At 51.0% G+C, this 15,039-nt stretch overlaps 1 protein-coding gene across 1 annotated transcript in view; it reads right to left on the bottom strand.

Annotated features, from left to right (window-relative positions):
- Positions 1-628: 628 nt before the first annotated feature.
- The window catches only part of BDH1 (3-hydroxybutyrate dehydrogenase 1), a 33,390-nt gene continuing 18,979 nt past the window's right edge, over positions 629-15,039 (bottom strand). The window contains 6 exon segments of the mRNA XM_060098850.1: positions 629-736; positions 738-1,099; positions 2,481-2,520; positions 2,522-2,596; positions 2,598-2,627; positions 6,742-6,826. Of these exon segments, the coding sequence (XP_059954833.1) occupies positions 629-736; positions 738-1,099; positions 2,481-2,520; positions 2,522-2,596; positions 2,598-2,627; positions 6,742-6,826 (700 nt within the window).

Genomic DNA, 15,039 nt, shown 5'->3' with positions numbered 1-15,039 from the left:
AGAAAAAAAAAACTGCCCTTTTTACTCATGAGGCTGGTTTAAGGATCAAATGAGATAAAATTTTTTGATGTGGACCATTTCTTTAAAGTCTTTACTAAATTTGTTACAATATTGCTTCTGCTTTATGTTTTGGTTTTTTGGCCCCGATGCATGTGGGATCTTAGCTGACCAGGGATTGAACCTGTACCCCCTAAATTGGAAGGTGAAGTCTTAATCACTGGACCGCCAGGGGAGTCCTGAGATAAATTTGTTGAACTGATGCTTTGGCTTTAAAATATAAAGGATTTGGATTCTATTTTATAATAAATCTGTTTTTAATATAAAGATGTCTACCTAAAATCGTTGTATAAAATCAATTCCAGAAAGACAGATTCACCATGTTTGCCCTGAGGTTTGTGGACCCTGCCCACCACTCTGCACCCCAGTTGAGGAGGCCCGAGCCATTCACTGGGCACACGAGTTGAGGTGGGTTGCCTGCTCTGGTTAACACTCAAACTGGTAGTGGGTCCTCCTGGGACTGGGATAATCCACAAGTGGGTAGTCAAGAGGTAATGACACAAGCCGCTCCCCCCGCCCCGTCCTCTTCCCTCCCCCCAGGGCTCCCCAACAGAGGTCAGTGCGAAACTCCTCAGTGTATGTAGATCCTGTCGGAGATCGCTCCGGGCAAGTGGGTCGTGATCCGCATTCACACCCAACAGTAGTAGTCCATGGGGTGGTAGTGAGTGTAGGGGGTAGCCAGAGGTCAGGGTGTGGGTGACAGCGCTGATGACGGGGAACGTGTCCGTGGAGCCACTGTTGCAGTAGGTCTCCATCTTCGCGACCCTCTCGTCAAAGTACTTCCTGCCGTAGTCCTTGCGCACCCCCTCAGGCAGCTCGTCCCACATCTTACTGGCGATGGCCTGGATGCGCTCAGCGCCTTGGAGGCTGGTGGTGGCAATGAAGTTGCCGGGTTCCACCACGCCGACCTTCACTCCCAGTGGGTGCACCTCGTAGTGCAGGCAGTCGGAGAAAGTCTCCACCCCAAACCTGGTGATGCAGTACGGGGGGCCGGCCGCGTGGGCCATGCGGCCCAGCATGCTGCTAATGTTGACCACGCAGCCTGCGGAGGAAGACAGCAAACTCCTGCTCACGGAACAATACCTGCAGAGGGTCTGGGGCCTGGCGTGTTTCTGGAGGTCTGGCCAGAACCTGGCCTCCTGGCCCCTGACAGCTATTTTGCGGCCTGTCAGGCTGGGGCTCCGCCTTCTGAACCAGCCAGGGTGAGGGGGCACCCTCGTTTATAATGAAGGCCAGCTCAGGCCCACACATCAGCATCAGCATCTCTGGTATTTCCTGGGTAGCTGGCAGTTCCCAGGCAGGACAGGGGAGGAGGGAAGAGTGGGAAGCAGGCCTACACAGCGGGAGGGCGCAGTACACTGAGCAACACACACAAGCTCTGTCTCGCCTGCCACGTTCTCCTGTGGCCAGTAACCCCAAACTGTTATCACCTGGTCGGGCTCTGTCGCCAAGCAGGCAGGGGCAGGGTTCTGAACCTGACTGCAGATCTAAGACGTGCGGACAGAGTCTCAGGCACTGGGAGAGAGTGGGGAGCTGGAGAAGCTCTCCCATAGGCCCAGCCTGGGGGTGCTAGGAGCTGACCACAGCCTCTCCCAGCCGTGGGGCAGTGGATGGAGAAGGAGCCATCCAGCCTGCCCGGTAAGCCCAGGCAGACTTGAGACCCACTCGCCCTGGGTGTGCACCCAGGAAGTTAAGGCACAGCCCCACCTGGGCACTGTGAGGAGACACCTTTCGGAAACCTCTATGTTGGAAGTTGCTGAAGGATTGGGGATTTCTTCCAAAACCCTACAGATGCTCTCTGGGTTCCTCCTGTCATTGCTGGGACAGTGGGATGGATGGTATGGATCTTCCCCTTTTTGCCATAATTGTTTGCTACTATCGGGAGAAAACCTGAGTCAGTGACTTCTTAGGTGGTTTGCTTACGTTTGGCCACCTAACGTGGTTTGGGCGTTTGTTTTGGCAATTTCTAATCTTGATTATTACTATTATTATTTTCACCTACTACCACAATTGTCTCATTGGTTAACTATGGCATAGTAACCCACAGAATGGATATACCAGCATTTACTTAACCACACCCCTCTCCATACCTGATGTGTACACACAGCTCTGTGCACAAAGGTGGTTATTTGTCTAGATCAGGTTCCCAGACTGGGATTACAACTGTAATCTTTTAGCCTTTGGTGCAGACTGCTGACCTCTTACCTGCTCTACTTTCTGAAAATCACACATCCCTTTCTGCTCCCCGGTCCAGGGCACCCCCGCTGGCCACCATCCACGGCCCCGTGTGGCCCCTGGGGGTCATGCACTCAGCCAGTGAGGGCAGTGGATGTTGAGTCTGCTGAGACCTATTTCCATTCTGAGCAAAGATGAAAAGGTAGAGCAGGCCCAGGGGGCAGAAAGAAGGTCCCTTTCCAACTCACCTGTGGCCCTCTGGATGAGGGAGAGAAAGGGTTTTGTCCCCCCGCACTGTGCCCCAGAGGTTTACTTGCACCACCTCCTTGTAGGTCTCCATGCTGGAGAACTCCACATCCCCCAGACACTGAGATGCCCGCATTGTTAACCAGGCCCTACAAGCCTGGACAGGAGGGGACAGAACCGCACTCATCACAGGGCTCGGCCTCCGGATATCACCCATCAGCCTGCAGGCCATTCCCCTCCTCACTTTCATTCCTTTTCCCCATAACTTGCCAGCTTCTTGTCCAAGGCTCTCGGGACACGTTCTAGAGTCACCCAGGAATGACAGGAGATGGAGAGGCCTAAGCTGCTGGCTGTGACCCTCCCTTCAGTCTCGTGTCCAATTCTCATCTCACTTCTGCCTGCAGCGACTCTCTGACCCATCATGACCCAGCCCTCCTCCAGCCTGGAGCCCCACCTCACCTCACTCATGTCTACCCTATTCCCTCCAGTCTCATCCCACTCCCTGCACCTGGGCGCCTGTTTATTCATTCCTGCCTCTGAGCCTTCACTTGTATTCTCCCTCTTGCCAGAAACCAGGGGAACCTCAGGAGTCTTCCAGGCCAAGCCCTCTCTGGAGGACCAGAGAGGGGACGCGGCGTCCAAGGTCACACAGCAAGTTAGAGGCTCGGCCAAGCCTTGATGTCGGGTGGGGTCCCCAGTCCAGCTCCCCTCCAAGACCCTCCTAACCACTACTCCATCCTCTGTGAACCACTCACTATTGGCTGGGTGTCATGTGGTGAGCCCCTGGCACCTGGTAAGCTGTTCATCAGTATGAAAAATGGACACACCTGGTCTTTGCAGGTAGCGAACACCCCTCAGCTTTGTGTGGTCCCATGGGGCTTAGTACAGGGTCAGAGCAAACATACACTGAGTGTACTTGGGTTGACTGTTTCCTGCAAGGCCAGCTAAGGGCCAGATAAGTAGACTCGGAGAACTGGGTGCTAGCAGGATCACTGGAGTCCGTTTAGCCTGATTACTACTCTCACAGCTAGGGAAACAGAGGACCCAAGGGGGGAGCCTGGCTCCGGTGTGACCAGTGAGGCTGAGGCAGAGGCAGCGCTGAAGTGGGCGGCGGGGCAACGAGGAGGCAGCCTTGTGCTGCAGGGCCCCCTCTGAGCTGTGTCTTGGGTGTAAGGACTGGATGGGCTGGAGCCTCAGGACGGCGGGGCCCTGTCTCTTCTTTGTGGAATCCCTCAGGATTCTTCACGGCAAGGCCGTGAAAGTGCTCCTTGCCAAGGTGTAGCCTCAGGGCAGGGCTGCCTCCTGGGGGGGCTGACCCCTGCCTGTGGGAACTCTGGCCCTGCTTCACCCCTATGTAATCATGGAAATGAGTTTGTGTAAATGACAGAGTAGTTGGTCTCCAGCTTCTTTCCTTCGTGTTACCCAAATTAAAGCTTCGTCAACTGACCTCTGGTGCCTTCTCCTTCAATTAAGGAGAATTAAGGTCATTTATTAGAGGAAGGAAATGGCCGGTTAACAAAGTGCTCATGACGCTCTCGCCCCCACTCCCCATGGCGGCCAAGCCGAAGCCTCCCCCCGCCGCTCAGCTCTCAGGGCTGACCTCACGCAGCCACTCCCTCTCCCCCCGCTGCAGACTTTCCCCTGGAAGTCTTTGCCCCACTCCTGGCACCAGGAGAAGCAGGAGGCCTCTCACCAATTGACAAGGCTGCCACGTCCCCCTCCACCTTCCACACCATCAGCCATCCATTTTCTCTCTTATGCAACTTCCACTCCCCCCTTGCCCCGGCTCCCTCCCTTCAACGTTCAACGTTGTACACAGCAGATGCTCAATAAATGTTTGTCAGGTGAATGACTGTCTGTAAATACCATGTCCCCATATCCTAAAGAACTTTTTCTCAATCATGCTACCCCCTCACACCACCGTCTTGCTCTCCTTCCCTCCACGGCCAGGCTTCTGAGAACACAAGCTACACTCTCCAGTCTCCCATTTCCCTGCCATTCTGGGTCCCGGCCCCATGCTGCTCCAGGGTGTCCAGGGCGGCCCATGCTAAGGACGCCTCCCTCATCCCTCACCCCCGCCACCTTCACTGGCCTCCACCTCTCCCCCTGCACCTGGTGTGCTTACACCACTTATGGATCCCGACCCTCACTCCTCCCTTCGCATTAATGATACCCAAGCCTCTCCTCCATCTTCCCTGACCCCTTGCTTCCACCTGTCCCCCCGTGTCCTGTCCTAGTGCACCTTCCCTCAAATGACACTCAATGCTCAGGCAGCCTCATCTTCTGTATGTTCATGGAAACTTCCAGCTGCTTTGTGTTTGATTCATATGGCACAGTATGGCACACAACATAAAATACATACAGTCCTTTTATCCAGCTAAAAATTAATTACATTTGATACCGATAACGAAAAAAGTTTAACGGAACTTGACCTGTGGAAGCACACTGTTCCTGGATCACAGCTCTGACGACATGAGAAGTAACAACAGTCTGTGGACGAAGGAGCTCGCTGGAGTCCTCAGCCAGCATTCTGAATAAACTCATGACATTCCTGCTGGTCTGGGTGACAGCTGTTCTCCTGCAACGGCCCCATCGCCACCTCTGAGGAACTGTTCCAATGTACCCCCGGGGAGTCACGGCTCTCTCCCAACCCCACCTGCTCCTCCAGACCATCGCTCTTACCTGCCTGTCCCACAGGTCCCCGATTCATCCTAACCAACCAACACACCAAGTGCCCAGTGGCCCAAGCCTGCTCCTCTTCCTTGCTAATAGTTTCACTGTCATCTTCAACTCCTCCAGCCCCTTCATCTCTTCCCCATCTAATGAGTCAAGAGTACCATTAATATTACTGAGAAAGATCAAAAGGACAGCTGCCAGGCCCTGAACTAAGCACTTTGCATCCATTCATTCGCCTGATCCTCACAACCAACCTCTAAAAAAGTACGATAGGGCTTCCCTGGTGGCGCAGTTGTTGAGAGTCCGCCTGCCGATGCAGGGGACACAGGTTCGTGCCCCGGTCCGGGAGGATCCCACATGCCACGGAGTGGCTAGGCCCGTGAGCCATGGCCGCTGAGCCTGCGCGTCCGGAGCCTGTGCTCCGCAATGGGAGAGGCCACAGCAGTGAGAGGCCCGTGTACCTCAAAAAAAACAAAAAACAAAAAAAAGTACAATAGATACTAAATTGTTCCATCTCTGGATGAGGCAACTGAGGCTCAGAGAGGTTAAGCACCTTGCTCAGTGTCACCCAGCTAAGCAGTGGACAGGAGGGCATTAGGACCCAGGTCTGTGTGAGGACACAGCCCTGGCACTTAACCCTGTGTTGCTATTGCCTTCCTTTGCTGCGTCCTTAGAATCGGTGCCTTCTTTCCTGCGTCTACAGCATTAGTTTGGGTCCCTGTTGCCTCCCTCCTATGTTGTTAGAGAAGCCCTCCCAGGTCTCCCTGTCACAGTCTCTTTCCTCCTCCTCCATCCTGATCTGACCCCCTCCGGCAGACTCTCCTCCTCGGTCAACCACTTCCTGCTCCTATGCTTCCCTTCCGGAGTGGGGCGTGCGAGGCCTCCTTTGCCATGCTTCTCACCCACTCCCCACCAAGGACTCTGCCCTCTCTGAGCCTGAACAGCCTGCCACTCCTCTGACATCACGGCCCCTCCTGCCTCCGCTGCTTCCTGGCTCCGCTCAGCTCCCCTGCCCCTCAGCCTGAGAGCAGCTTTAGTTGAAATGCCCCGCCATGGTCAGATTGACATGTGAGCCTCACAGATGGACAAGCTGAGACCCTCACAGGTGAAGGGACAAGCCCAAGATCACATTTCTAGTAAGAGGCTAAGCCCAGAGTAACTCCAGTCTTCTCACTCCCAGACCAAGAGTGCCCCAGATGTAGGGTCTTCCCTGTCCATGGCATAATGTCACCAGCGCTATAACTGTTCCTCATAGGTCCCACCGTGAAGCCACTGACTTCCACTTGGCTGGTGCCCAACTACAAACTTCTCCTCCCCGCTCATACCCCTTCGGGTGCTCAGCACACTACCAAGTATACAGTAGGCACTCAATAAATGTTTACTGAATGCAAGATAAGGGATGGTTTCAAGATCAGGCCAGGCCCACAGCCTGCTGGTTGGTCTACTCACTTGGCCTTTCCCTGCAGTGGGGAGGAGAGGGCTGGTTACAGGCTCTGGATGTCCAGTCCCTCAGAGCCCTGCTGGGGAGCAAAGGGGCTCGTGGCAGATGGCTCACCGGCTCTAATCGGACAATGCCCCTCATCTCACCACCACGGCTGGCTCCCCTGGCTTTGGCAGCAACTGTTCCACAGAGCCAGGGTGAAAGGCATCAAAGTCGCCATCAAAATGTGCCCTCCACGGTGCGGGCAATGGGAGTGGGGAGAATGCACTTGTCTCCCGGAAGGTCCCTGCTGGGGTCGATGGGTGGAGTACGAGTCAGAGCGGCCACCAGCTTAGGAAAGACATCTGGTCTGAAAGCTCAGGGAGGGCACCACCTGGAGGTCAAAGACAGTATTGCCTGAGAAGGCAGGAATTTGCACTGTTTTACCAGGAAAAAGACAGTTGGGAGAGGGGGCAGGAAGGGAGAGAAAGAGGGAGAGAGAGACACGTGTAACCACGTATCTGACAGATTTATTTTCTTTTTCAGACCTAAAAATCTTCACATCTTTCTTCCCAAAAATGCAGTATTGGTTAAGTAAGGTCATGGTGAGTGGTTTAACAACCCTTCCTGAAATGCATCGAGCAGAACAAAGCAGCAGGGAAAGGTTTGTGTGTGTCAGGGTGGTGCTGGGGTTTGAGCCCCATCCAAGGGCAGGGGCTGAGTGCTTCCCCCTGCAACCCAGGATCCTCCCCGCCTTGCCCGGTTAGGCTAACTGGCCAGACTAGTACAGGGAATGGAGGTGATTCTGCCCTGGTGGCAGAGGACAACAAGGACCGGGGTCTGTGTACTCAGGTGCATCCCTTAAGAGGTGCCCGGTTGTTCCAGCTACAGTTGGAAATAAGGGCATCGCCACCTGTCCTGACCTGCTCAGGTTAATGCAATGAGGAAACTGCTTTTTACAAAAACCTGTTATATGACAAAGTTCTATGCAAATTCAGGAGTTATTAAACAGGAGACAAGTGTCATTCACTCAGCAAACATTTCTTGGGCCTCTGTCATGTTCCAGCACTGTGCTAAGAACACAGACACAAAAATAAATAACTCAGCCTCTGTTCTCAAAGAGTCAAGTTTTAGGGAAGGAGGCAGATGGGTAAGCAGAGAATACGGGGTGACTTTGCTGTATGAAAGCTTGTGGGAGGTGGGAGGCTGCACAGAAGGTGGGGTGGGCAGGGAAGAGCCTCCAAAGGCAGTGCCAGCTGAGGACATTAACCAGAGGGGCCTGGGGATGGGGCACTTCAGGAGGAGGGACACTACGGTCCTGCCATAAGCCACTGCAGGCAGAGCAGAGGCAGAGGAAGTGGTGTCCATGAGGCAGGAGAGGTGGGCAGGGGTCTGCTTGGGGGCAGGGGTGAGCTGCTGGAGGATTTGCATAAACTAGACATCATTTATTGTTTACTGTGCTTCACACTGCTAAGCATTTGATTTGCATTATCTCATTAGTCCTCACGCCCTAAGCAGGTTGTATTACCATATTTCCTGTATTCTATGACACATAATTTTTTCACCATAGGGATGAGCTATGATCGATCTGAAAATTAAACACTGTCAGTCATAATTTAATTGGTAGTGACTTTTGTCAGTGGTCTACAGAACAGTGATGCATCTTATGAGAGGAAAGGAGTAACTGCCAGAGGATGAAGTGATGGAGAAATGCCTACTCTCAGCCGAGGGCTTGTCTGGGCTACATCTGGTACTGAAACAAACATCCCCAGTAAGGCCAGAGCGGGAAGCACGAGGATGGTCAGCATACACCAGCGGTGGAAAGTTCTCTGCAGGTTGGGCCGAGTGTCAGTGGTTTGAACCAGGAGGACCCTAACCCCAGGTTCTCCAGGGAGCCTCCCCAGTGGCCCTGGAAGCAGCAGCACGGCGTGGCACCAGGAATGCCAGCCACATCCAGAGTCACCTCTGCACAGAGCAGCCAGGTGTGAGGCTCAGTCCACGCTGAACCCCCCTGGTATGCCAGTCTTCCCAAACGACATGGTGTTCCAGCCACGGGGGAGCAGACAAGCCTGGAGGTCCTGCTGCCGTCCCCACAGAGGGCTGCACCAGAGAAGAGCTCCCTGGACGCCATCTTCAAGTCCAGAGGCTGGAGGGGCTGGTGCCCACAGACACCTCTCTTTCCCACAGACAGCACGTGGACATTAGGAAAATACATATCTTGTTTTAATTCAGTCTTCATATCGTGGTTCCTCAAATGCCCCTTGGGGTAGAGCCCGCGTGGCCTGAGTCTCCGAGGGATGCTGATGTCTACTCCCGATAACATGGATTCCAGCTGCTGTCGAGAGCTGAGTGACATTTCCTCCTCTGGACTTTGTCAACCCTGCTGCCATCTGGCAGCAGCTCTCGGGCCCCACGCCAGACCTCTCCTGTGCCTCTAGCCAGCATCAAGCCAATGCCCCTGCAGTTCCCGGGGGAAGCCCCTCACTCTAGGCCAGGGTACCGGCAGGAACTTAGTTTGGCAGCTTGGCAGCTAAGAGCCTTCTCACAGAGGAAACCGGGAGTTAATCTCACAGCCCACAGCTTCAGGCTCAGCATTCAGGCCCCAGGAGAGAAACCCCACCCTCCTACCTTCTCCTGACAGACCTCCCAGGAGTCCTCATCTGCCTCTGAGCAGCCTGCATGTCCTGCTGTCAGTTTGCCTCTAGCTGTTCAAAAGAAACTTTTCCCAACCCCCCTCAGCCCGCAGCCCGCAGACTATGGCAGTCTGTCCCCTTCTGGATCCACCTGTCCCGGGGCCCAGGCTGCACTGCCCGGGCCACACTGCCTCCCTGGCTCCAGGGTTTCTGTCTTTGTCCATGTCTGTCTTGCTGCTCAGGGACAAGCATTCGGTCCTACTGTGTTGGTGCCTGTGTAACCGGTTTATTGATAAACCCACTTCTTTCACTATCCCTTTAAACTTCGTCTGTAAGCTATTTTACCACCCCTGGATGAAATTTCAGGCAAGTCTTGTAGCTTTTCCACTCATTCTCAGATAACAGAGAACCTTTTTGTTTTGGCAGGGAGTCCAGTTCAGTCTACTAATCAAATAACTCCTGTCCAGTCTGGCTTGAATACCCAAACTCTCAAACTTATATCCAGTTTAGATATCCAGTTTGGATCTAGAGACTGTCATACAGAGGGAAGTAAGTCAGAAAGAGAAAAACAAATATCGTATATTAACGCATATATGTGGAACCTAGAAAAATGGTACAGATGAACCGGTTTGCAGGGCAGAAATAGAGACACCGATGTAGAGAACAAACGTATGGACACCAAGGGGGGAAAGTGGCAGGGGGTGGGGGTGGGGGTGGTGTGATGAATTGGGAGATTGGGATTGACATGTATACACTGATATGTATAAAATAGATGACTAATAAGAACCTGCTGTATAAAAAAATAAATTAAATAAAATAAACTTCAAAAAAACCCCAACAACTTATATCCAGTTTAGAGGCTGCCCTGACCCAGGCCTGGCAGGGCTGTGGGAAGTGGGAATGGGGTACCAGGTAGCAGGGCTGGAGGCTGGCCTTCTCACTATTTTCAGGTTCGTCCTCCTCTCCTATTCCTTAATCTCTGACTCTTCCAGGGCTGGATGCAGGGGCTGGCTAATGAAAGGGCAAGATGTAGTCTTCTGAGGGTGGTGCCACTGTCGTCTGCTCTTGGAGCCCTGGGACAGCAGGTGCTCAAGAGCTGGTCCTCCTTTCTTGGGACACTTTTGTGGTTTCTGCAGAGATCCTTCCACTGGACCATTCCCTCCTCTACCTGGGCATCTCCTCCCTCAGCCTGGGCTTCAGTGGGACACCCTTCTGGCTGAGTCACATGCACCCTCTTAGAAGTCTCACTGCACAGGTGCCCTTAAGATGACTCCAGGCAGCTCTCCCATTGTGCATATCAGGTCCAGGCGGCAGTGTCCTGCCCGTAGAAGGACAGCCCCCTCTCTAGGGGCTCTCTTTGCTCTGCTTCCAGATGAGCCATTCCACCCTCATTTGGGGGCTTTTAGACTTCTTTTGGTAAACACTAACACACCATTTTGTGACCTCCAAACTCCAAGGCACAAAATTTAAGTTCTCCAAGTAAGTTCTCTTGAAGCCCACCTCATTTTAGTTGAGACCAGAGGGAAAATAGCACAGCACCCTAACTACCCTTTCCAACCCTTCAACCTCTTCTACCTCAATTTATTACAACATCGAGGCAGGTCATGACTAGTCCCGGCAGAAGAGTTTCACAGCCTCTCAGCATTTATTGTTAGGCTGTCTAGCACCTCAAGGCAGAATGTGAAGACACTCAGCACATATTATATGTGAGCATCTATCACACGTATTAGAAATATGGTGACAAGAGGAACAAGTCTGGGGTGTTGTAATATTACAGGATGAGCCAAAAAGGAGGAGCCAGCAAAGGAGATGGAGAAAAACCAAGAGTGCAGGGTGTCCACAAAGTCAAGAAACAAAGTGTTACAAGCGAGAGCGGTTTGTTTGGTCAAAGCTGCTGACAGGTTGCGTATGAAAATGGTCTGAGAAGTAGCCAATGGATCTGACAAAATAGGGACTGCTGGCATCCTTGATAAAAGCCGTATCAGAGGCATTCAGAGCCCCTCCTGGTCTGGTCCTGACTTCCTTTCTCAGCTTCCTCTTCCTCCACAAAGGGCACCAGGCTTCAGCAACCTCAAAGTACCAGTGATGTCTGGATATGCCACCTCCGCCCATCACAGGGAACTCCTGTTCGTCCTTCCAGATGGTGATGAAATGCCATCTTGGCCCACCAAGCCTTCCCTGCGCTCCCAGAGAGGCAATCTTTTCCTCCTCCGATACAAATCTTCCCACTACCACCCCCCATGCTCATTCACACTACGCCCCTCTCACTTATTGGGCTTCAGCCACAGAGGCCTCCTGCTGTTTCTCTAGCCCCCCAGGCACACGCTCTCCTTGGGGGTTTTGGCTTGGCCATCCCCTTTTCCCACACGCATCTGCATGACTCGCTCCCTCACTTCTCAGTGAAGTCCTTCCTCCCTCTTTAAAACCGGGCACCCCTTCCACCACATTCACCCTCCATCTTCTTTTCCTGCTTTATTTTCCTCCATAGCTTTTATCATCTCACAGAGAAGCAATTTACTTACTTATTGTATTCCTTGTCTATCTCCTCCCCCCACGTAAACTCCACAGGGCAAGAACCTGTCACTGAATTGGTACATGCTGTAGCTCCAACAGAGAATGTTGTTGGATCATAGCAGGTGCTCAATAAACATCTTTTGTGAATAAACAAATAAACAGAGTGGTAGGAGCAAAAGCCCCATCTAACTAGGTTGGGGAAAAAAATGGAAAGTAAATGAAAATATCTAGTACAAGAAACCCTCTCGGGGTGCTTTTCTATAAAGGGAAGCAGAGAAATGGGGTGGTAGTACACACAGGAAGTGGAGTTGTGTCGTGGTGTGTGTGTGCGCACACGCATGTACATGTGCCAAAGTGATTTGGTAGACAGTGAGGGGTTAATGATGTGGGAGGGTGGAGACACCTATCTGGTGGAGCCAAGTCCCTGAGTTGGCCTGAGGCACTGAGATCTGAAGCACAAGAGGAGGGGTAACTAAATACGAGCAGGCAGAGTGTTTGGCAGATGTAGCTAGAATCTATCATGTGGCTTAACGTCTCAGAACCAGCTTGGAAGACTAATCTCCCATTTTCAACTCCTGCAGCACTTTATCCATAGTCCCTAATGGCTCTGACCATCTTCTGGTTTGCATAACTAATTCAGACCTCTAGTGACTTCTGCCCCCTCTAGCTCTTAACCAGAACAGACAGACCATGACACCGTAATAGTCAAGAGGTAGACACCACCAGACATAACCTGGCAGTGATTTGCCTGGTACTCTCCTCAAAGAACGTGTCACTAACTCATAAAATCACCGCTGCAGGAGTGGAAGGACCTGAGATCACCCAGTTGGACCCTCTCATTTAAGTAAGAGCAGAGTGGGACTCAGGGAGGTGAAGTGCTTGCCCAGTTCCCGGGTTAGTGGCTGATCTAGGACTAGCACCCAAAGCCCTGACTCCCTCTCGAAAGCTCCTCTGCAGCATTAAGTCCAGGTGTGCTCCCACCTTGTCCCTGGACAGGCCAGCACAATGGCACAGGTGCTGAATATATGAATGAGGAATTTTAAAGGCACAAGGTGTTTTGAGGCACCACGACTCCTGCCAGGACCTGTTAAGGCAGGTCCACATTATACAGAGAACCCAACCTTAAGCATAGCCACACCCATTTCCCCCCAGATCCTTTCACCGTTAGAGGGAGTAGGCACTGGTATAGCTTTTGAGGGGAGCACTCTGGCAGATTTGAATAAATTCTAAAATCTGCACACCTTTCCACCTAGCACTTTCACATCTAGAAATTTTTCCTAAGAATTACTAATGAAAGATAGGTGCAAGGGCTTCCCTGGTGGCACAGTGGTTGAGAGTCCGCCTGCCGATGCAGGGGACACGGGTTCGTGCCCCGCTCCGGGGAGATCCCACATGCCACGGAGTGGCTGGGCCCGTGAGCCATGGCCGCTGAGCCTGCACATCCGGAGCCTGTGCTCCGCAACGGGAGAGGCCACAACAGTGAGAGACCCGCGTACCGCAAAAAAAAAAAAAAAAAAAAAGACAGGTGCAAGATTATTCACTGTGGCTTTGTTTATAATAACGCAAGTAAGAAATACAGTGCACAGATGAATTGCAGTTACTTTGGGGCAAGAGACTGAAATGAAAAGACTTCACTTTTTTACACCACATATTTCTGTATTGTTTGAATCTATTGGGAGTATGTACTACTTTCATAATGCAAAATAAGTAGAAATTAAAAGGACAAATAAACTCTTCTCTGATCTAGAAATATGTTCAGACCATGACAATGCAAATTACTTTACTATTTGTACTTGTTCATATTCTTGAATTTTTTACATTGAACAGATACTGTTTTATAGACATTAAACCTAGTAAAAAAAAAAATTCCTTCCCAGGGGTCCTACTGCCTTCAAAATAAAGAAAAATGTCTCATCCACTGAGCAGAGACAGCAAGTTGTCCTGAATACCCATTCTTCCCTTCTTCTATAGCAGTAAAACCCCTGACTTAAAGCAGGGTACATATTGTTTCAGAATACCAATTACATTTCCCAGCATCCCTAGCAGTCAGGTAGGCCATGTGACTAAGCTCTGGCCAATAGAGTGACAGCATGGGTGCTATATGTGCAACTTCTGGATCATGCCTTTAAAGAACAGTAAAAGAAGCACCAAATGGCCAAAAATGGCCAAAAATCCAAACATTTTAATCCAAATATCTATCAACTAGTGAATTTTTTAATGTAGCATATCCATACAATAAAACAGCAACCAGTAGTAAAAAGGAATGAACTACTGATACATTCTACAATATGGATGAATCTCAAACACTTTATGCTAAGTAAAATAAACCTGGCACATAAGACTACTCATTGTATGATTCCATTTATTTGAATAGTCCAGAAAGGCAAATCTAAAGAGGCAGAAATCAGTGGCTACCTAGAACTAGAGGTAGGTGTGGGTAGGTGTGCAAATGATCAAGAGGGAAATTTCTGAAAGTTGGAAATGTTCTAAAAATGGATTGTGGTAAATGTAGAAGAACTTGCTAAATTAGGGGAATTGTCTCCTAATTCCTTTTGCAGCTTCACATCCCAATGCTTCCTTTCATGCATCCTAAATTCCATTTTATGAGTCCCAGTGGAGCCTCATACTTCCAAGCCTATGGTTAGGTTACTCCTTCTGTCTGACAGGTCATTCCTCCCAGTCTCCACCTATGACAGCATTATTCATTCTCCATGGCCCAGAATAAACGTCACCCCTTTTGTCATGCCAGAGTCAATCCCTTCCTTCTGTGCATTCTCATTAAACATTCTTTGCACAACCCTGAGAACACTCTCCACTCTAATTCTTCCAGCTGTGTCTGTGCATGGCTGTCCCATCACCACTGGACAATGCTCCTTGGGGACAGGGATCAGGTCTTACTCTTCTTCAGCACCTAGCAAAGTGTCAGGAACATCATTAGCATTTGGCAAATGAATGAATGAATGAATGAATGAATGAAGCTATGAAGAACAAGAGACACTGAAGTGAATGGAAAAGATATCAGCTGTTGTAAGCAACAGATGAGCCAGTTGTTGGGAAGGCAATTAAAAAACAACTACAAACACTGGCCCAGGTTCTGGGCAGTACTGATATTAAATACTCAGCTTGAAGTAAGATTCTGGGAAGATGGCAGACTAGGAACCACCAGGAATCTGTCTCCCCACCTAGACAATAAGTGCACTGGCAGAATCTGTCTAATGTAACTATTTTGGAATTCTAGGATCTGTTGAAGGCTTGCAACTTCCAGGAGACTGTATAGATAGTAAATTGCGGTTGATTTTGGCCAGTCTAACCACTTCT

This window comes from Mesoplodon densirostris, chromosome 5 (assembly GCF_025265405.1).
Source record: "Mesoplodon densirostris isolate mMesDen1 chromosome 5, mMesDen1 primary haplotype, whole genome shotgun sequence".
NCBI classification, from domain to species: domain Eukaryota; kingdom Metazoa; phylum Chordata; class Mammalia; order Artiodactyla; family Ziphiidae; genus Mesoplodon; species Mesoplodon densirostris.
The sequence above is the reverse complement of the archived record's forward strand: the minus strand, read 5'-3'. Positions and strand labels throughout refer to the sequence as shown.